The sequence below is a fragment of the Brachycentrus maculatus genome, unplaced genomic scaffold, assembly GCF_059751285.1.
Source record: "Brachycentrus maculatus isolate JH-2025_06_01 unplaced genomic scaffold, ASM5975128v1 h1tg000086l, whole genome shotgun sequence".
Classification (NCBI taxonomy): Eukaryota; Metazoa; Arthropoda; class Insecta; order Trichoptera; family Brachycentridae; genus Brachycentrus; species Brachycentrus maculatus.
Window position 1 is genome coordinate 1,265,586 of NW_028280840.1, and position 23,660 is coordinate 1,289,245.

At 32.0% G+C, this 23,660-nt stretch overlaps 4 protein-coding genes across 7 annotated transcripts; 2 read left to right on the forward strand and 2 right to left on the reverse strand.

Annotated features, from left to right (window-relative positions):
* Window positions 1-1,576: 1,576 nt before the first annotated feature.
* Nufip (nuclear FMR1 interacting protein 1) lies at window positions 1,577-6,438 on the reverse strand. Its single transcript, XM_088257625.1, has 3 exons — window positions 5,832-6,438; window positions 4,775-5,063; window positions 1,577-3,643 (listed from the first exon to the last, which is right to left on the reverse strand). The coding sequence occupies exons 1-3, from the start codon at window positions 6,213-6,215 to the stop codon at window positions 2,712-2,714; spliced, it is 1,605 nt and encodes a 534-aa protein (XP_088113751.1). The 5' UTR covers window positions 6,216-6,438; the 3' UTR covers window positions 1,577-2,711.
* A 1,863-nt stretch (window positions 6,439-8,301) lies between these two features.
* On the forward strand, window positions 8,302-11,336 carry LOC148310864 (BPTF-associated chromatin complex component 1). Of its 3 annotated transcripts, none has more exons than XM_088257669.1 (5): window positions 8,302-8,460; window positions 8,536-8,627; window positions 9,147-9,248; window positions 9,352-9,534; window positions 11,081-11,336. In XM_088257669.1, exons 1-5 carry the CDS (start codon window positions 8,440-8,442, stop codon window positions 11,082-11,084), a joined length of 402 nt encoding a protein of 133 aa, XP_088113795.1. In that variant the 5' UTR covers window positions 8,302-8,439; the 3' UTR covers window positions 11,085-11,336. The 3 variants fall into 3 exon arrangements, with proteins under 3 accessions (XP_088113795.1, XP_088113794.1, XP_088113796.1); XM_088257668.1 differs by having other exon boundaries at window positions 9,352-9,523; XM_088257670.1 differs by lacking the exon at window positions 9,147-9,248 and having other exon boundaries at window positions 9,352-9,523.
* A 5,528-nt stretch (window positions 11,337-16,864) lies between these two features.
* Window positions 16,865-18,800, reverse strand: LOC148310865 (putative RNA methyltransferase CG11342). Of its 2 annotated transcripts, none has more exons than XM_088257629.1 (2): window positions 18,652-18,772; window positions 16,865-18,359 (listed from the first exon to the last, which is right to left on the reverse strand). In XM_088257629.1, the coding sequence occupies exons 1-2, from the start codon at window positions 18,652-18,654 to the stop codon at window positions 17,637-17,639; spliced, it is 726 nt and encodes a 241-aa protein (XP_088113755.1). In that variant the 5' UTR covers window positions 18,655-18,772; the 3' UTR covers window positions 16,865-17,636. The 2 variants fall into 2 exon arrangements, with proteins under 2 accessions (XP_088113755.1, XP_088113754.1); XM_088257628.1 differs by having other exon boundaries at window positions 16,866-18,359; window positions 18,720-18,800.
* A 1,173-nt stretch (window positions 18,801-19,973) lies between these two features.
* Osi21 (Osiris 21) lies at window positions 19,974-23,446 on the forward strand. Its single transcript, XM_088257627.1, has 4 exons — window positions 19,974-20,282; window positions 20,489-20,684; window positions 21,676-21,895; window positions 23,226-23,446. The coding sequence occupies exons 1-4, from the start codon at window positions 19,974-19,976 to the stop codon at window positions 23,314-23,316; spliced, it is 816 nt and encodes a 271-aa protein (XP_088113753.1). The 3' UTR covers window positions 23,317-23,446.
* Window positions 23,447-23,660: the final 214 nt, after the last annotated feature.

The window sequence follows — 23,660 nt, forward strand, 5'->3', positions numbered from 1 at the left end:
ACGAATCAGGTTCACTTAATGTTTTCGTCACATAAAACATGGAAGTTATAAGAGAAAAATAGAATTATGATAATTGAATGTTGGAGAAAACAATAAAGTTATAGTTCATCTGTCATATTGTGTGCATATTTATTTTAAATATACAAGCAACAACTTATTATTTTATATTTATAAAAATATTAATCTTCTTATTGTATTTAGTTTTTTTTAAGAAAAATATTATTTAAACATATTAAAAGATGAAGAACCACTGTCATGGTGGGCGCGCCATCTATTATCAAATATTACAGTTGTAAATTGAATGCCTCGTTTTTCAACTATTATCTCGTTTACCTTCTCGGATTTTTTGCAGCATTTTGTTAGTTCAAAAATTAAAATTGCGAAAAAATAAAACATGAATGTATACTAAACATTATTATATTTATTTTCTTTGTTTTTGTAATGGAAACTGTTATATATTTCCCGAGTAGTGATGGATTGACATAGAGTTATATTGATTGCAATTACATGATGGCAACCAAGCAAGACGGTCACGTTTAACCTCTCCGTGCGTACCACCCAATCATGGTGCCATAAAATACCAGGTCTGGTAGCATGTGGCCCCACGTTTAGGGTGTAGCGATTATTTCTCGAATATTTCAGGATTTGCCCTACCAAAGCCGTCTTTTGATGACACAACACAATTAAATTATTTATCGGCTAGTTACATGTTTTGCCGACTGAACAAAGGATGTTTTATAATGTCATTAATATCTTATTACTCGAGAGGTTAATAAAATGTGATCACCTAGCTGAGTTGCTTGCTTCACATTTCTTCTTTATGGTACGCCACCTTGATCTAGTAAACTGTCTGGAACATTTAAAGAATCATGGCGTTTGCTTATCTTTCTGTCTCAGAAAATATAAGCATATGTAACATTTGCGTACTCAATAATTATTCGTTTCACACAGCACAAACCTACAATCTGTCAAATTTTCTACAATTTTCTTCAAAATTCTAGTACACCAACCTACCTACACATTGTTTTTCTCAAGAAACAACATTTTTCCACATAAAACTTTATTTCTCAGTAAATCGTGCTCTCTCCAAGCTGCTAGACTGGAATGAATTACCTGCCATATGAAAAATGCACTTTCTTTGATACCTTAAAGAAACATTACTATCTATTCTTGGAACCCTAATTCTCAAACGTATCACGCTTTCTATTGAACCTCTCCCTCTCACCTTACCTGATCTAGTTAATTAACAATACTTTTAATCATTCATAATTTCTCAATATAATTTTTAAAATTCAGTATTCTCAACATAACTCGACATAATTTTTCTCCTTTATGAGCACTATATGCTTGCTAACAGCACTATATTTGATTAGTTGGAAGATATTGTTTTATAGAAAGAAGCCCACCAGTGTACATATATTCTACCTTCTGATTTTCATTTCCACCCAATAGTGCATAGGATACTGTATCATATAAGAGCAATGTTAAGTAGTTTGTTAATTATATGAAGGCAAGGTGATCGATCAGTCCAACTCTATATTCTGTATTATAAATTTAATAAATGAAATGAAATACATTTTTCTTTATAATAATATATTTGTACTTACATAATTAAAATAAATTGAATATTTCGGGAGCATTATAACTATAGAACCAGTGATTTATACCTTTTTCAATCGAAAACATTATTTAGAGAATCGACCAGATTCCTTATGTTTCATTTTATAGATAATTTTCTTGATTCGTGGATAACTTTTCAAAAACATAGCATAAAAACAGAGTTATAATTTTCAAAAATCATGTTCCTTGTAAACAAGAAAACATGTAAAAATCAGGGCACATTTTAAATATACATATATAACGATGCTTCACATAACAAACACTGGCACAACTTTCTATTCGTCCATTACGCGACTCACATAATGAACCTCGCTTCACACAACGGACTGTATCATATTTCATCATGCCGCTCTAATTCTCCACGGTTACACGCAGCCAAAGTTCTCAGAATTGGAGGTAGAAGAGGATGTGGAAGAGCTTATTAAAGAACACCAAGAAGAGCCGACAACTAAAGAGATCCAAGTACTTCTAGTCCACCAACATGATGATGGTCGAAGGGATGATTCATCTGATAAAGAGGAAAGGCAATCAAATCAACCAATCTTAACTGCTGCTACCAAAAACATTCTAACCGACACTCACTATCCAAACTCAGTTGAGGCCAACAGGATCAATGATCTCTACAATAACACCCTTGCCCGTTTTTTCCGGCAGGTATTGATAACGACGGAGAAACAGACCTTAGAAAGGTTTTTAAAGAAGCCGGTAGCCAAGATGCAAAGGATGGAACAAGAGAATTTGACCTTGCAAGCCTCAGTAGACTGTCAAAAATCAGGTTCTGACTAAAAAAAAAGTGAGTGTCTTTTTTATATTACAGTATCATATTTTATGCTACAGAAATAATAAAATAAAAATAAAAATAAAAAAAACACATTTTTTGATTCCTGATCCATATTCAATAAAAAAATATCATTTCATTATCTCAATGCATCAAACATTGACAGGCATCCTACAGGACATGAAAAAATTTGTCACCAGGTGACTGTTGGCTAACAGGTTGTGGATGCATTTGAAAGATTTCATTATGTTAATAATCAGTTGTTAAACGTAATTCAAGAATACAAGGAATAAGACAAAGAAATTATTGGGTTTCAAGACTTATCAAAAAAATTATTTTGTACTATGAAATGGATGCACTGCAAAACTGTATTTCTCTCACTCTTGATATCTTTTTCTAACAGTTTCTCTAATAATGTTTTAGGAACTCTTCTCCGATAATTATTTTTTACAATCCTTTCCATTGCAGTCTTAGGTTTAGAAATATCATTGGATAATTTCTTGGCTAAAGAATCGCCAATATTACTGGAATGTTTTCTTTTCCTAGTTCGTTTTTTATTCGAAGGTACTACGTCATGTGGAGGTAATTCTTCACAAACTTTCACAATTTTGACTTCCTCTGGTCCACTTCCATCACTTTCTATCTCATCATTGACAACTGGTTTAGAAGAAATATTTGAATGTTCGGCTTCAAAAATATTATTTGATGGGGCTATAACAGCACTTGTATCGAGAGTTTCTTCTGTTTTAACATTAGGTGGTTGTGCGGTACTTTTTCCTGGTATGGTAACAGAACTTATTTTTTTACATTGAGTGTCATAAGAGTCCTCGTCAGATGAATCATATGCACTTATCAAATTACTAAGCGCATTACAAACTGCATTTTTTTGCACTTTTACTGTATTATTGGTATCTAGTTCCTGCCATTGATCATCTTCTATATCTAAATCATTTGCAACTGGCACTATCTGGTCACCTTGAATCAAGTCATTACGAACTAACTCACTTGTCCCTTTAAACGGTTTTAAATTGCAATATAAATTTTTCTTTTTATCAATATTTTCTTCTTGTACAGGAAGTGATCCCTTTGAACCCTTCTTTCTTGAAATAAATTGCGGATTCTTCTCTAAATCATTTTTAATTTTTCCAACATCCATGGGAGTACTTTCATTGGTATCTATTTTCATTTGTTGTTCTGCATTCTTCTTGTTTTGAAATTTATTCCTCCGGTCTTGAAATTTATTTTCTGTAAATATAATTTTAGCATTACATTTTATATTGAAAATTCATACACAAATTAGCTTTTAAATTAATATCATTTCAAAAATTTATAACAAAGTATAAGATTGATATTTATCTTGTAGAACTTAACATCTTAACGACCGGTTCGCACTGGTGTAGAAAATGAATCCAACCATTACCGACCAGTCCTGAGATAGCTATGACACAAACCTTTTTAAGTGGCATGCATTTATTTTAGCATGAACACATGTTTTGCTTTACTCAATAGATGGCATTAAGTTTGACTACTTATAAATTAGCGATAAAATTTCCGAGCTAAATGGAAACAGTCATTAAGGTGTTAATATTAAATTGTGGAATTTAATGGTTCAGAGCAATTTTCACTTAGGTGTATAATTCCGCAATTTTAATAAAAACTATTTGTATTAAATAAATATTGTAATTAAGTAAATAGTCAACAAAATACCCAAAATCACCAGCGATTAATAAATCTGCTAATATTTTTATACCTCAACAATTTTAAGTGTTTTTAAAATTAATATCCCTATGTATTTGTTTATTGGCTAATTAATGTATTTTTAAAGTAATTTCACACAAATAAAGCATTTTTAATGCCCTAAGTAGTGTCAAGCTTGCCTCTTTTACAAGGGATCAGGTACGCGCCGTCCAGGACGACCACTGCTGACAATTCGTCGGCAGTTCTCGTCTGAACTTTGGAACGCTGACCTGACTTGGGAAGATCCAAGGGAGCTGGCGGCCAACAGAAAAGCCTGGAGACAGTTTGTGGACTCTATCCTCCTCATAGGGAGGGAATATGGTAAAAGAAGAAGTAGTGTAACAAAAATATATATACAGGCTCAAAATCATCATGTGATTTCTCATTCCACTTTTCAAAACATTTATAGTGCTGATTGGAAAAAAGTTACTTCATTGTTTTAGTTATGATTACAATTGATAGAAATCAAACTCGCTGTACCAATTCTGCAACCAGGAATCTACACAACTGTAGTTCTATGTAAATGAAGAAAAAAACTTTGGGATTGGTCTCAAGATGATTGAACGATTAATATGAACAGGAATACTTAAAGGAAACCAATTATATCAACAGGAATCACGGAATATTATTATTAGTTACCTCTGTTATTATTTGTTCTTCCCCTGTTCGATCTATTGTTATTAAAGCGGCTTTTATCATCTTGTAGTTTTTCTCCTCTGTCGAAGCATTCTTTCTGTTGAGCTCTTCTCTTTTCAATATTTTCTTTGGTGGGATAATTCTTTTTCCTTTCTTTAATCCAATTTTCTATATCCTCGGGTGTATTAATATTACGAATCTTGTCATACAATCCAGATCTATGTTGCATTTGTATATGTTTGGTAACAACATTAGCGTGTGCTGTAAATACGCACCCATCTATACCACATTTCTGAAATAAAAGAAAGATTAAATATATTTTATAAATTGGAGTCAATTTTTTTTGTACATTTACTAAATGTTACGAAAAAATCATGTTTTTTTTTTGTTATAATTAAATTAAATAATGCTCTACATTCTCATACTACAGTATTTAATTTTAAATCCGCACTATTTCTATTATTGTCATTAAATCAAATTCAGACATACCATGCATTATGTCGATGATGTTTCAATTTTAGTACATTATTGTCATTTATAATAAAGGTACATCTAAAAAAATACAGATAAAGCTCCGTAAAACTGACAAAAACTAATGGCTTCACAGCAAGAATAATTCTTGCTCACTTTTATAGAGCAATACACAATTACGCAATGTTCGCAACGTACATAACTTTAAAAGTTTTTGTTGTCAAAATTGAATTTGTTTATTTATCGCTTGTTATATTTTTTGCGCTTACCATTGCAAAATTAAATATTATATTATTTTATGTGATACTTAACGCCTGAAAAGGCGCAAATATTCCATTCAGGCTTTTTATTGTAGCTCGGACTTTTGTTATATGTACTAATATGGTGTGACATGTGAGATTTAAAATTGTGCATAATGGTTTCATTTTTAATCAATTTAATATTTAGTATCTATAATATCTCCTCGAATTTCAGTATCATGCTCAAATAAATAGCTTGTTGCATTAAATTTACAGTATATAAAACAATAATAACTAAAATCTATCTGACCCACCCAATGGCCGTTGAACAAAATTGACAAATGACATACCTGATGTTCTGAATTATGCTTGTTCAGCAAATCTTTACTTTTGAAACCTCTGTCGCAAGGTTCACACCAAAATTGCTTGGCAGAATCTCCTTCATCCATGTGATCATACCTAGAATTGAATCTGGAAGGTTTTTCTCTTTGGTGGTACTCAGACATCATTCTAGGCGGTATTGTGGAGCCCCTCGGTCCGAACATAGGGGGCGGTTGCATGTGCGACGGTAAAAGCAATCCCTCAGCGGTGGTGGCAAAAGGAGGCCTCAAGAACGGAGGACGATAATTCTTTACGTACGGATGTCTAGGTGATCCCCATGGCATTCGACCTACGAGATTATTGCAAGGAGGTGGTCGAAAAAACACGGGCGGGCGATGAAATGGGTTACTCATCGTTTTAAATCTGTTTGGTAATAACGACAATAACAAATTAAATATCGATTTGAAGTAACCTCTCGATTTAGATGCTACACAAATTTTACATTACATGCAAGGTACTGCAAATTTTAGCACAAACCAGACATAACCTCATTCGCAGTTGTCTGTCAAAACAAACATTTTTATTTTGTAAAAGCATGGCACCGACAGTGCTGCCAAGATATTAAAATTAAATTTTGCTACGTGCCCAAAGTGCAATGAAAAATTGAAAAATGATGAAAATTGAAAAATGAGAAAGTTCAAAATTCAAGTGCAATGAGAAAAAGCCATAAAATGAGGAAAGTAAGTAGATAAAATGTGTAAATGAGGTCCTTTTGCAAATGAAACGCGTTAGTAAGAGGGTTGCCTTTTAAGTTTTAACAAAAATTGAAAAATAACCGAACAAGTGGGAAACAAAGTATTTTATTGTCATTAACAAAGTGTTTTATTAAAGTCTTTACACTTTTGCATATATTTTAATCAATTCTGGAAACATTTCTGCCACTCTGAAGCTGATATCGTAGAAATATGCTTTTGAAAGTCTTCAACAACTTCTTGAGATTATTAAAATTGATGTTCGTGCATCTTTTGTTTCACAGTAGGGAACAAAAAAGTCATTAGGTGATAAATCGGGGAAACACGAGCAATAAGGCATTAATTTGATGTTTTTTTTCATTCAAATATTTAGTTGTTTGACGCGCTTTATGGGATCAGGCATTGTCGTGATGAAGAATGATGTGACGTTTTTTGTTGTTTTTCCTTATTTTATCCAAAACTGTTGGCAAACAAATTTAAATTTACCATTCAATATTAATAGGTCTTCGATTCACTAAAGGAATGGTTGCGATCTGTCCGGTACAACCGAAGGAATAAGCGATTGTTTTCTTGCAAGTGCTCCGAGAACGAACCACTTTTGTGGGGTTGGGTTCATCGTCAAACACCCAAACAGTAGACTGTTGTTTGCTTTCAGGTTCATACGAATATATCATTGTTTCGTTTTTTGTTACAATATTGTATACGGATTTTGAACGTCCTCGGTAGAATTTTTTAAACATTTCTTGACACTAATGATCGTGAGCCTCTTTTTTCCGTTCGATCAAATTATGCAGAAATCAGACTCATGAAAAAGTTTTGTATTGCAGTCTTCGATATGTCAAGAGACCCTTCAATCTGCCTGTAAATCACATGCTAATCATCATCAATCATGTTGCGCACAGCATCCATGTTTCTCGGAACGACAACCGATTTTGGTCGACCTTCAGGACATTCATCACTGACGGACGCACTAATTGTAAACAGCCTTCTCTAATGATGCTTCATAACAAAAAGTTGCACGAAGTGATTCTATGCATTGTTTTTGAGTAAAGTCTTTTTTTAAATCATTAAAAAAATCATCCAACGCAAACCCTCACGCGTGATCTCCATTTTCACACAAACTTACTTCTTTCAAACGTTCATTGTCAAGAACCTAATTGGTTAATGAGTAAGTTGCCACTGGCAACGCAATAACAAACCTCAGTGTTCACAAATACAGTGATGTCACAACTCGCAAATGCCATCTACTATTCGATTTAAAAACTTTAAAGGCAACCCTCGTACCACGCAATAGCGAAAATGTATCACGAAATAAAAATGTACGCGGATATTGATTTACGAGCATGTAAAAAGGGCAAATTATGGTAATTTTAATTAAATATTTATTAAGAGCTCACAAATGGTATTTTCTTTGGATTTCCCAATTTTCAATTTTTATTTCGAGTTGGAGAATTATTTTGATTTGGAAGGGACATTTAATAAAACAAACACAAATTCTAAAAATGAAAGCAAAAAACATATTTTTAGGGGTTATGTGTGATGTGCTGGCAGCTTTCATGTCATTAGATCTCACCTGAACGGACTTTCGAAACAATCAAGTTCAAATAAAGTTTTTACTTTTGTTCAAGTAGAATAAATTCTAAATGTTTTTGGACAGGTGCATATTATAGTAAGTAGGTACTATTTGACTTTTGAGAACTGGTAGCATTTGACATTATTGTTTGTCTATGGGTGGTCTATGACTATTGTGCCCGCTTGTTTTTTCGCTGCGTCGGCGTCATTTTTTCTGTAACTATATTTGAAAAATAAAAAAATGTCTTTATTAAGATAGTTGGACGAATATTTATTCTTCATTAATTTAATTACTTCTTTAAAATATTAAATTATGAATAATTCAGCGGCTAAGGTAGGTATTGAAGTATATTTTGAGACTAGAGTGAGCGCCTTGACAATAAACAAATAACCTGTAAACATTTTTCAGGTTGGTGAGATATTCACGGAGGCTGGGTCTGCCTTTAATAAATTGGCAGAAATGACAATGCAATTGCATCCCATGGCCGACTCACCCGCCGGGTAAGTCTCATTTATATTAAATTTGCAATGCTACATGCATAGTTTTTGTCTTCCAAACCGTCTTAAAAGTTGCTTTTATCGGCCTTTAATCGATTAATTTAATTATATTAAAATTAATTTAATGCATATATGTTACTTCTCGTCATAATCGATGGACGGAGAAATCTCTTGTACATTTTAAACTTATAAAGTTATTTTTGTGTTTTAAAAAATACATTTCTGCTTGACAGGCTCTTTCATTTTTAGTATATATTTGACAGTATCCTTCTATGTTTTAATTATACCGGTAGTTTGATGTAAAATAGACCAAGGCCGCGATCTCATATGAAAGTCTGCTTAAACTTCGTTATATAGCTTCACTTGTATTCGTTTTCTAAATGCCAATCTCGTTAGAAATAAGACTTTTCTTTTCATTTAAATGAACTTCATCCGTACTCTTCGAGATGTTTGGCTATAAGAAATAATGCATCATTTTATTTGTATTTTTGGATGAAATAATAATGACTCTGACATATTTAGGAGTAAATGGACAGAAGAAGAAATTGAGATGCTCCGTACCTGCGTACATCACTTTGCCGATGATTTAAATAAACTCAGCGAACATATAAAAAATAGAACAGTGTAAGTGGACACTTATTAAACAAAATAATTATAGCGAAATAGTACCGAATATCTCAATTTCTTTAAAGTTAAATTGAGAGATTAATGTGCAATTGAAACATAGGTCCCAGATTCGAACTACGCTCAAGAAGAAAGCATTTGAAGACGCGGGGATTCCCGTGAGGCAGATAGTAGTTAGTAACCAGAACCAGCAACAAGGAGGGGTGCAGGGAACCCCCCCGGGAGCGCAGGGCCAGCCCCCGCAGCAGCAAGCCCTGATGGGGAAGAGTGCAGAGGTATACTCGAGGTAGCGAATAATTGCACCGCAGGCCAAATTTACTAACAATATTTTTAATAATTTTTACTAAATATACATATATTTTAACTATTTTGCTGTTGGTGGGGACAAATAGGGAGCTGTTTAATTTCTATAGGGTTCTATGTAACCTTTTTCGGGTATCGAAAACATCCTCCTTTTTATGGTGGTTTCTCAGCTATGTTAAAATCTTGCCCGGATTGTTAAAATGTTTTAACAGCTCTTTGTTTGTCACTAACAGCATGGTAGCCAATAATTGAAGGGTGAAATAATATAATGCGTCAAAATACAAACCAATATTTCTGAATACTATTTATCTTTTTCAATATTGTTCATTAAAATATAATTGTGAAAAATCAACATGATGACAACTCTCACTGGTTCAAATAATTAATATGAGTGATGCATGATGCGTGAATGCAACAATACCATCTATACTCCTTTTCGACTAATTTTTATTGACAATAACGTTACCATGTTCTCGGAGAGTTTAACAGTTACAAAAAATATTAAAAAACGTTGAAATATAATAAATTATATTATTTTTTTGTTTATTGGACAAATTAACCTTAGCATTAATTTTGTTTTTATTTTTATGCGTTTTTAGTTGTAATGCGAATTTCAGAGTATTCTGACCAAATATCGGGGTATTTTCTGGGTTGTGAGGAAAATAAACATCTCTAAAAAAATCATCATGTCATGGCCTATTATATTTTTTCACTCAATTTTTTTTGATTTTCTACATTCTCCGTGTTACACACATAAGAGAAATTACAACTTATATTTTTAACACCTTAAATATAAAAATGTGTTAAAAATATTTTAAATCGTTAGCTCTAAAAATGTCATAAAAAGGTTTACAGTAATTTTATTTGAAGATTTCCTATGAATGTTCCTTTTGTTATCAAATTTTCTAAAACCTTTGCTTTTAATTTAAATTTTGTTATATAGTTATTTTCACCATCAATTTGGTCAACATATCAGTTTGCCCTGCATCAATTTGATAAGTACCATATGCACCATTGGGTGCTGATAGGGGTCAGGATAATATAGTCAGAAATACTGAATCTATTTACTGGTGACATCTGCCATCACACTGAAATAAAATCATCATATAAGAAACCACAAATTATAAATATGGTTGATAAATTATAGGAATTAATTTTCTTACAATAATCGATAAATCGTTCTGACCGATTCTCAAGACAAGTAACCATAAAGTATGTTAAAAAAAAGCATGCAGAAATACATATTAAATTTGAAAGGATTTAAAAAAAATGTTTTTATAGTATTGTAACTATGTATGTATGTGTAAAGAAATAAATTGTAGGTAGTGCTAAATCATACATGTACATACATTATAGTGGAAAAATAGTCACTATTCTGTGGTATCATAGATGTGTGCATGTCAGCTGTGGCCAAGGGCCATGTGTTGTAATTAGGATAATGATAATTGGTACTGCATACATACATGTATAGCCTTTATAATTTTTGCCTTAGATTGAGTTAAAATATAATCTTTTATTTTTATTTCCAGGTAACCCTCAATATGTTGAATGCTCCAGAATCTGAAGTCGACGTAGAGGGACTCTCCACTGATGTCAAATTAGAATTTGAAGCAGGACATGAAGAAGTGACCGGCTGACATTGTAAAATATATTAGTCTATAATAAAATATAATATTGATAAGTCTACAGTTAAGTGTATGTAATATAACTTATGAATAAAAAAAATGAAAAATGGTAAATAGAAATCTACGGAGAGTGACAAATACATTTACTTCTAACATAAAACTTGATGTTCATTTTTTTAAATTTTGTATGTATGTATATATTGTGGGTATACTGGCAAAAAACTTTCACTCTAAATTCCCTGTTTGAATAATCCCTATTGTTCAAAGATTTTGGATTGAATAAAATACCCTCTACATATTAAGCTTAAAGTTGAATTTACTTTTAAAACCACATTTATATGACATTTCAAACTACTAAGTGTATTTTGCCAGTTTATATAACGTTGAAAACTTTATAATATGCATCATTAAGTCGAAATTGCATATTTTCGAGTTAATGTTTTTTGCCAGTATACTCACGATATATTGTCTATCTTAAATCAAAAATTAAAAAAAAAAACGAACCTTGGAGTAAAATTAACTGAGGAAGGTAAATGATAATTTTGCATGTGAATCTGAAGTAATTGTCTGCTTAACGTTGTGAATTGATGATAAAACCGCCCGTAAAACACGAGTTATGTAATTTTTAAATATATTAAAATTGTTATTTTGCCTGTTGGTATTTGAACATTCTTAGTTTTTAAGAAAATCATATTTATTATTTCATATTTATGAAAGTCTGCTTCTATTTTATTAGGTCATCATGAAAGTAGGGACTGTGTACATTTATGATTTGGCTGTGGAATATTTTCTTAAAAAAATACCAAATTAATTTAATCTGTATTTATAATAAATATACAGTACCTCTACTTTTAGTAGAAGAAATTAAATAAAAAACTCAAAAATCAATTAAAAAATTAAACTCTCAAGTCACAGGTGCAGCCAGAATAAAAACAGTAGTACAGTAAGACCGCACTCTTAGTACAGTATGAACCGGGGGAAATGTTCCAATAAGTTCCAGAGTTAAATGAAACGGGGATTAACAAATTTATCTCAACACATAAATATTTGTGTATCAACATGTACTAATATGAAATCATTACAGTACGTGCTAATATGTATACATATATATTTTTACAGCACAAGATTGCATGCAAACATCAAAGGAACAAAAATGTGTGTTTTTAGAGTTTATCAATACCGCATGCTATTTCGGGGAATTTGTATACACACTACAACTTAACACATTGTAATCGGATCACGTATTGATACGTGTTTAGCAAATTAATGCTAGAAAGCGGATCACGTATTTATACGTTTTTGATAGATTGTTAGTGGAGCGCGGGCCACGGTCAATTACGGGTTCCAATATACTTGAGTTTTCGCTATATAACGTCTGTAGGGTTGTAGCCATGCAGGTAAAAACCTTTTGAGAACAATAGATGGGTTGGATGGGATTGAGGACAATAGATAACGGTGCATATAACGGTCTACATGCAACACTAAGACGAAGAATAATATTTTTTTTTAGTTTATTTCACTACTCTTTGGTGATCGGACGTTGCTAAAACCTAAATATCGAGTACATAGATATTATATATATACAATATTACGTACATATTTACATTTTATTTTAGTGTTTAAAAGTTAAAATACTTTTGATAAATTTTCGATGAAACAGACATTTTTACCAAGATTGTGATTAAAAGTTTGTTATTTTTTTTAGTTAGTTATATTATTATATTTTGTTTTATCCCATAAGAAAAATGTCTTACCACAATGAAGAATGACCAAGAAATATACGCCGACAATTTATCCGACATATCGTGTGAAAGTGATTTTGATAGTGATGATAGCGATCTAGTTGATGATGAAGATATTATTCCACTGCCTACAACATTTACCCGCAGAACCATTTCGTCCAGTTCTGACAAAGAAGAGGTTGATGGTTGGTCTATAAATGATAATCCCCCAGTTCTTGAAGATTTTTTTGGTATTCCTGGAATTACCTTGAATAATACTCCAAAAACACAGATGGATGTGGTGAAATTGTTCATAGACGACGATTTTTTTAATTTTTTTGGTTATCGAATCCAACAGATATTATTATCAAAACATCGACCGACTAAAATCACAAACCAAAGGTATCAAATGGAAAGATATCACCATTCCGGAAATGAAAAAGTTTGTAGGTCTCATAATATTCATGGGGCTAGTACGGAAAGATAGACGGAATGAATATTGGACCACAGATCCTGTTTTAGAAACGCCGTTTTTCGGTAAAACAATGTCAAGAGATAGGTTTAACCAAATATGGCGCGCTTGGCATTTCAATAACAATGAAGATATTACTGACCCAGCTGATCGTCTGGAAAAAGTAAGACCTATAATCAATCACTTCGTTGAAAAGTTCAAAAACATCTACAAGCCAAAACAGCAAGTCTCATTGGATGAAGGCATAATACCATGGAGAGGAAGACTATTCTTCAGGGTGTACAATGCTGGAAAAATCATAAAGTACGGGATTCTCGTGAGAATATTATCCGAGAGTGATACAGGATATATCTGTAATTTTGAAATTTACGCTGCGCAAGGACTACGATTGATTGAAACAATCCAAACTGTAGTTTCGCCATATACTGATGTCTGGCACCATTTGTATATGGATAACTATTATAATAGTGTTGACAATACTGTTGCGCTTTTACAAAAGAAAATAAGGGTTTGTGGAACCATTAGAAAAAATAGAGGCTTACCTGAATGCCTAAAAAAAACGGATTTACAGAGAGGAGATACAATATTCCGTCGGAAAAATGATATATTGTTACAAGTTTGGAAATCCAAGAAAGAGGTATCTCTCATATCTTCTATCCATTCTGCAGAAATGAAGGAGAGCCATAACCTCGACCGAATGACGCGACAAAAGATTATCAAGCCAAATGCCCTTATTGATTACAATAAGTATATGAAAGGCGTCCATCGTGCCGATCAATATTTATCGTATTACAATATTTTGAGAAAAACCACGAAATGGACAAAACGTGTGGCAATGTATATGATAAATTGTGCCTTATTCAATTCTTTTGTTGTATACAACTCCATTACAACTAAAAAGATTAAATATAAAAGATTTTTATATGACATTGCCTTCGAATGGACTTCCGATTCGATTCATGAAGAAGTTATTTCTGAAGATCCAGGGCCATCGACATCTTCGTGGAAAAGGGCTCCTTCTCGTGACCCTCCTGGAAGGCTTTCCATGGACATGCGCAAACATGTGATAGCCAAAATTGAAAGCAAGGGAAAGAAGAAATTTGTTCAAAGGCAATGTCGTGTCTGTTCAGCGCGCAAGGTGCGTAGTGAAACATGCTTCATATGCAAATTTTGTGAAGTTCCCCTACACACGGGCAAATGTTTTGAAAGATATCACACCCTAAAACATTACTTATTTTTATTTTACATTTAGAAATAATCTTTGTGTGTAATTTGTAAAATAAAGGATGTTATGTAAAAAAAATATTATTTTTTTCAAAACTTTCCTGCTTTATGTGAAATTCTGCACTAGTTTAACGATGAAGAATACATTTCTAAATATAATAAAATAAAATGAAACAAAATAAACAAGTTGCAAAAATAAGTATTGAAATCAAACAAATATTTTTGAAGTTATCGCAATTTTTCTAGAGGTCTACGTTAGCGCGAAATTACGCGAAAAATCACCCGTTACCAGCACTAGTACGCGGCCGAAAACTGCCCGATCACAATGTGTTAAAAATGAAAATCATTATATGTTGTCTTACTATATTTCATAGAAAGTTACAAGTTCTGGATTAAAATTAATATGCTACGTGTTTTGACTGTTGTTACATACTAGTAAAAGCGAAATAGTTTTTATAAAGGAGCAGAGTACAGCTAACACGTATCGCTCACTCTTTTCAAGAATGTCATAAATCAAAAATCGTCAATTTTCAGTTGTGCATGTTTTCGGAATGCCCAGAAAATGTACTATATCCCAGCAAAAGAGGCATTATTTAAACTAAATATGTATTTACCCGCTACAGGGCAGAAAGTGTTGTTTTTGCATTTTGAAAAAAATGTATTGTTTAATTATTTTTTTCAATAAGCTAAATATTTTTCAAATGGAGAAAAAATCTTCAGGTTTTACCTAAAAAGATCTGTTGCACAGTAAAAAGTTCAATAAGTGGCTTGATATTTATTTTTAATACATTGTATTGTATTTTCTTTAAAAACGTTCTCCTGAGAAATCAAGTTTTTTGATTTATGACATTCTTGAAAGGAGTGAGCGATATGTTTGTTCGCTGTTTTATTCTGAAATGTCCCAAGATTAGATTATAAGTTTTTTTTTAAATTATTTTAAAAACTTATAATCATTTTACATCAAGGATGCCCAACCAGTCGTTGGTGATATATTTCGCGGAATGTATGTTTCTCTCAAATATGAAATATAATGTTTTTGAAATATATAAAAATGTAAAAGCACTTATCAATGATATTTCGCATTTAATATATCTAGTCATTCTTCATGGACCCAACATTTAGGTTTTAGCAGAATTTGAATTTGGATTCTTTATGGTACATGGATTCCATCCATGTACCATGATGAACTACACTTGGATGGTTTGACTCTGGCCAATATCTGTACATGACGGATTTTCAGTTCTTTGGACACGTTGCGCATGGTAATGAGGATAGCCTTAAATGATTGGTTTTGATCGGTAGCCTGGAGGAGAAGGAAGAAGAGGAAGATCACCCACACGATGGATTGATCAAGTTAAGGCAGTAGCAGGCACCTCGGTGATTGGAGTGCTACGTGCAGCACAGTCTTTAAGTCTTTCTCAGGATAACTGGAGAAGAGTCATTGCTTCCACAAGGGTCACAACCCTCAGGAATGAGGAATAAGACGCAGAAGAAGATGTACCGTGAAATGATGTTATTGTATAATATATCACACTAACAAGGTAATGTTAGGGATCTGAAAATAAAAACAGATATATTGACTAACAAACTATCACACCGTTTGGCGTCAGGGATAGGCAGAGAGAATAGAATGCCACTCTGATTTTGCAAATATTCTTTGCCTCTTGATCTCTTCATGCATATCAGCATATACATAAAAACATGCATGCACCTATGTGTATAAAAAAAGTTTGTACAAAATGTTAAATCCTGCAATGGGTAAAGCGTCATGTGTTGGACGTAAGAGCAACACACTCATACTATATGTTACTCATGGTCGACGGCGTGCTTTTTGACAGATATTGACGCTTATCATTTTTGGAGTTTTGAAATGCATTGTTTCATAGGTTATTACTATTTTCATTGCTTCATAAGCGTTGTAAAATGAATTGTAATAGAATTGTGTGCTTTAATTTTTTTTCTTTTGACCAAATTAAGCCATAGCAGCGCGTGAACGGGTACAGCTAGTTAATAATAAATATTTATTGTACATCGACTATTGGAAGTCTTATAAAAGGAGTTTGGAGGAAGTATGTATACAGTATAACACCCAACAATTAAAAATCAATGTTTTTGGATTAATTTTGAAATTTTACTCTTGATACCAGGGTATTGTATTCAAGGGTTGACTAAACTATACCACAGCACTTGCCAATAATATAATATTAATAAAAAAATATGTTATAGGAGCAGTTACCCTCATAAGTTTCATCTTAAGGGAATAAGCGAACTTCTATAAATGTCTTACAAGTCGTAAGTATAAGTTTAGACAAACAAGTAAATAAATAGGTGAAATTTTTTTTCCCTGTGTAATATAAATTTTTTAAATCAAGCATGAAGTCGGGTAGCATTCCTTGTATACATATATATTAAAATGAAGTGTTTCAAATAAAAGCTTGAAGGTTTTATAAATATATAAAATTTATTAAGATTCTACAGTAACCGAGTTGGCAAAATTAACAGTATTAATTCAAATATGAGGTTAGTGTCAGCATCATGGAACCTTAGACACAGGGTAGCCCTGGGACTGCCGTTTGGGTGTTGGTGTCGGAATGAATAAAATTATAAATTGCTATGTAATTATCTTAAGTTAACTGCTTCAAGATGGTAGCAACACAGGTGTGTGTATGTGGAATATATATTTTTTTGCATTGAAACTGCAGAATGCATACTTTCAGCAGCTCAAAGCTGTTAACTGTCAGGGTCAACTCAAATTGATTCTTGAGGTGAAGCGGCCAGATCCTTATATTCTACAGATTCGATCAATGGAATATAATCTTGTTAAGTACGTTAAGACGAGAGGCCAGTCGACGGGAATATATTATTATAATGATATTATTACATAAGGAAGCAATTTTAAATTTTCAAATATTTTGTCATGGAGATAATCTTCGTATTCATTTGAAAGTGATGCAATAGGGTGTCCTTTTTATTTTAAATATCTCCCTTTTAAATGTGTTTCATACATATATAGTAAGAATATGATATTTGGTTGGATGCGTTATCATAATACATGGTTTTCTTTAAAAAAATATAATTTTCTTAACCATTCAGAAGATATAGTTTCGTGTACTTTAGTGAAAGCATTTGTACTCAGAATAATATTTTCTATTTGTGCGTCAACATCTTGACAAATTTTCAAACTAGAGTACAGGGGAAACGATTCATTAGATTTCTTCATTCTCCGTACTGCAGTCCGATAACATTTCCAGGGCTGGGGTTCAATCAGCAAGAGTTTGCCCTTTTTACACAAGAAGCTCAAAAAGTTTTTGAGTCCATCATCGCCATAGTTTAGATGGATCCACATTGTTACAGAAAAACAAAAGATCACATCGAATTTGTCCTTACCAAATGATGATAAATATTCATCAAGTAGGTTTTCAGCACTTGTAGACATAATATTGAGGCATTTAAAAGATATATTTTCTTTTTTAGTATCATTAGCTCTCTCTATGAGAGTTGGATCAATGTCTATTCCTAGAAGCGAAACATTTTGTGATTCTGTGTTTTCGCATAAAAATGAATGAAGATCCAATGTAAGATCTCCACTGTTGCATCCAATATCTAGTCCTACATAGTTTTTCATATCACTGTTTTTAATGTTCCATATGTCAGTTGGCAAACTTTTAATTCTAGTTTCAGGCGGATGGAACTGATAGTAATTAATAAAGTTTCCATATTGTACAGCACCTGGATCATTCCCCTTAAAAGACAAACTTTCATCCATCTGGAAAAATACATAATTATGTAAATTTATACAAGCAATTTAGCTTGTGTATAGAAATTTGAACTGATGGAAGCGAAATTCATAACTTTAAACCCTTGACATATTCAAGATTTTTTTTGAAGGAGATAGAAAAAGTTATTGCATGTTCTAATTACGATATTTATATATCTGTATAATTTATACAAATAATAAAGCAATATTAACAAGTAATACACACTGTCAAAAGCTAACGTAGTAATTATTTTTTATGTGCATTGATGTCAAATGATGTCATGTCAAATGATAAATTTACCATGATGAGGACGTTTATATTTAAAAAAATTCAGGTAGCTGCAAATAGTTTCATTTTAATAAAATTACCATTTTATTTAATATGTGTAAAACGAAACACAAAACTGACAGACAAATGTCGGGTACCAAATGTCAAAATAAAAAGCTAGGTTATATTTGTTTTTATGATAAAGAAGAGTCCTGTAGTAAAATTTGTAACGAGTAAGGCGGAATATTTAAAATTAACTCACTTCGATACATTTGTACTGTAACTAACTTATTGTTAAAGTTGATTGAAGTAGGTTCTAATGGCATTAGTTTTATTTTCTTTTTCTTTTCTTTTTACTTTCAAATCTGAATATGTACCACATATTATCACTGGGTTCAACATTACAGAATTAATGAGTAAAAATTATTATTCAATGTAAAAGTAAAATTTTATAGTACCAAGTACCGATCAGAAATTATATGCGTTTAATCGACGGTTACATTAAAAAAATATCATGCGTCAGTGGCGTACATCTTAAAATAAAAGATTTGTTGAAACCTCATTCATGGTAGATCGATCATTCTAATAATTGAATTACCTTGACAAATGGTGATATATTTATAAATTCCTTTGAATTTGAGGAGTGATACTATTAAAAATCCTTTTCTTACTAGTGGTTGTGCTTCAAGTGTTGGACAAAAACAATTACGCTTCTAGTGACTTTTATTATGATTTAAATTGGAAGGAAGGTGTTATAATTCTATAACTTTATTATTTTAATGTTTATAGTATGTATCTTATTTCGAATAATTATAATAAAAATATTTTTTGTAGATTTGACTTTGTTGTAGAAATAATATCTTGTCTCTAATATTCTCTTTAGATTCTACGGAGTTTTCTAAATATATAACATTACCAATTTTTCTAAAAAAAAAAAAATTGGTGACGCTACTGTTAGCAACGAAATTAAAGTAAAAATATGTTTACCTAAAATCACACGCTATATCAAACCTTTTCATACACGGCGCTATTTAACACGCTACAATAGATTGATCAGCTACACGAATATATATTTTCAAAGGCATTCTGCAAAGAGAAAAGCACGCTAGAAAAGTTTTCTTGTAATGAATTTCAAGTTCAGTTATGTAAGAGTAAACACGAAACAATTGGTGCGGAATACCGGACTTGAGGCTCGGAGCGGCACTAACTTGGTGCTTGGCGCTCGTGCATCCTCTGGCGGCGGTGGAGGTGCTACGGGAGGCATAAATACCGGTGCGCACACTTCATCGGAGTAGTTACAAATCATCCTCCATCGAGCGCGCGTATCTTCAATAGTTAGTGCTGTGTGTCATAAGATGTGCTCGTTACTCCGGATTACCTTCTTGGCGCTTTGCGTGCTCGTCCTCGCGCACGCGCACCAGGACAACCAGTGGAACCAGAAGAAAGGCTCCTTCAGGGAATTCAACAGTAATTCCTTGAATGCCCGCAGGGCGAAGGCTGACAATGACGACGAGGAAAGCGCCAGAGCCGACGAGGATAGCTGGTGGCCGTCCGCCGAGTTCGCCGTTCTGCAAAAAGTCTACGATGATTGCAGTTCAAACAGCGAAATGACCAACTGCTTGAAATCAAAAGCGATCAACGCTTTGAGCAGAGCTATCGATCAGGTACATCGCGAAAACTCTATATCTACACACAGTAGTGTTGAACATGCGAATTCATAAAAATAAACAAAAAAGTGAAAAAAAAAGTCTCTTTATAAATAATTTGACAAATTTAAAACAAAATTGTAGTACTAATTCAGTGATTTTTATGTACAAGTCAGGTATTATTTCTTATTTTAAAAAATTAACTGTGAATTCAATATTTTTAGGATTCTATCCAGCTGGCTGACGGTTTAGTGTTGGTGAAGCAGAATGAATCTCAACCTTCCGCCAACACCGAACCAAGGGGACTCGGAGCCATGAGCCCAGAGGAAAGGCTGGATGCTCAGCTGAAGAACAAGTTCCAACAGCTCTTCGACACACACACCTTGACCATGGATCTCGCTAGCGAAGCCCGAGGAAAAAGTAGGATTTCAAAAATAATTGAAACGAACAAAAAATCTAATTGGTGACTTCATTTTAAAAATACATGAAAACAATTGAGATTTTAATTGCGTAGTACTTAATATTTTTTTATTTAAATGACTATGGCTTGACAGCCAATCCTGAAACTTCGTTCTTGAGCATATAAAAATAATAGGTTGTATTCAAGTATAAAATAATTTAACATTTTTCTTTGAATTTATTCTAAATAAATTTAAGTATCGGAGCAGACAACGCAAACTCTAAAATAAATCAGATCTAACTAACTAACAATTACGCCACTTCACTGCAGAGGTTGGCAGAGAGAATAGAACGCCATACCAATGTTTGAAATCAGAACTAAATGTTTGAATACCTATATACACAAACAAGAAAACATGAGAAAAAAGTTTATGTTAAAAAATGTCTCATGAACAGAATTGTACGAAAACACAAAATAGTGTTAACAGTGCTTTGTAAATATTGTACATTCTATATTCCTTTTCCAGCGAGCATTCGTTATTATTTTCAGTTTGATCGTTTTTTTAGGTATTTAAAAAAATATACGACCAAATTTAAAGTACCTTAAAACAATGAAAAATATCTCATCTACAGTAACATTACAGTAGAGCTACTAGAAGATTATTTATACAGAATAATAAAGCAAATGATAATCAACTCTTTTATTTTAGAAATTGGAAAAGCGACTAGTCCTATTGCTTTATCTTAAACATAATGTGCAATAGTAATTTTAGTTTATGGTTATGAGTTTAAAAAAGGAATTCCTAATAATTTTGTTCGATATAAATTTATTCGAAATTTCCATTTAAACTTTGACAGTTTATACTACATACGTAGGTACTGTGCCTAATTAAAAATGCTACTATTATTATGATTAATTATGGAGCATCAATAACTCATTTTTAGCGGGCTAAGCTATTGTTGAATTTGTCGTTAAACATGACGTTATAAATTTGTTGAATGCGTGTTCCAGGCAAGAAGGTTCTGCCCTACCTCCTCATGGGAATCATCACGACTGTGAGCGTTGTCGGTGGAATCGCCCTGAAGACCCTGGCTGCTATCGCCGGCAAGGCCCTTATCGCCAGTAAAGTGGCTCTCACCATCGCTGGTATCATCGCCCTCAAGAAACTCTTCAGCCACGATGGAGGACACGGGGAAACCACTTTCCAAGTGCATGCTGATGGTCACAACAGGTAAAAAAATAGTCGTAAAATAAGGAAAAACAGATAATGAAGAACAAATTATTTTATATTTCTTTGTTAAAGGGTTATCGCAATAAAATGCTTATTTTACGATTACCACTTTACTTGCTAATGATAGATTTAAAAAAATAGATCCAAAAAATGCAAAAAATATTAGAAAACCTTAAAAGAAAATTTATTACGCAATGCTGTTAAAAATACTAAAGGTAATTTGATATATTTAAACAGTATATAATGTGTAAGTACAGGTAATTGGTAAAATAAATGTGTATGTTCAGAATGTACACATGTTTTTTTTTACATGGTTTGTGAGTATCATATACTAAGTATTTTAAGTAAAATAGGTTAGAAAATTATTTAATGACTCTTAAATGAATGAATACATAAATACATGAATCTTTTTCGAAACAGGATAAAATCTGTCATGTAAAGAAATAAACAAAATCAGGTTTAAGATGTTTGTAATTTTGTAATACTGTTATTTTCAAAGTAATTCGGAATGTTTAATTTTATTTGAAAATTTAAAATACAAATAATCAATTGGTTTTTAAACGTTATTGACTATGATAAAATTGTGATTTTAACGTTTTTTAAATAATACATTCAAATATTGGAAACTGATATTTAAGAACAACATTTGAGAGTATTTTTTGTTAGTGTTTATGTTACTTAATAACTTCATCACATGGTATAGAATTTAAATGACACATTTTTGGTAAATATGAATAAAGAATATAAAAAAATTAACAGTTTAGATGAATTTTTTGAAATCTACGAGTAAAATTAATTTATATATTTCTGTTATACCCTGCATTTTCACTGATTTACACAACATGTAACTGTATTTTTGTGAATAACAAACGATAACCTCAAATAAGTTAAAATGATATATTAAGATAATTTATTAGTTTGACGTGGAATCTGTTATATTATTATTGTTAAAGGATACATTTTTAATGAATAGTATAATTAATAAATAATTTAAAAAACATGAAAATAAATCACTTGTGAATAACATAATTTCGAAACCAAAAATCTAATTCAATTTAAAAGCCGATTAAGAAATCGTACTTAAACTATTTAGAAATGTTTTTCATGTATTAAATACACCGTAATTTTTTGTAATCATTTGCCATTAAATTGATTAAAAAATATCTCGGCAGATTGCGGAAATGAAAGCCAAATATAAAAAATACCAATGTTAATGTCATTTAAAAAAAATATAATTTGCCCCATTATGTTATATTCTTATTTTATCCCTATTTAATTATAGTAATGTAATTTTAATGTTTTCTAATACACATTGTATATTTTTGTATAGGAGGAATTACTACGTCGTTCGGCCATCAAAGGGTGCAGCAGACCCCTACAGGTATTACGACCAGTCCATGTCCGCCTCCAGTACTGTTTGAGGATCCTCCAGACCTCATGCAACAGCAGTGAGACATACTTCTTCCGAGGAGGAAGGTGTCTGACCGACCATAAGAGCTGTGTATCGTCAAATCGATTCGGTGCTATAATTTATGAAATACTCTCAACTGTTACTCTCTGAATACTTGTACCTTAGGATAATAATTTATTATTATTTATTTCTGTTGTATATTATTTATGTCTTTAAATATAATAAAAAATGAATTAAAACTCTGGCATTTTGTATTTATGCGTACTTATTAACCCATAATTTTTAAGATATTAAAATATATATGAACATTTTATTTTTCAAGATATTAACAATTTGATAAGTTTTTATTTAGAA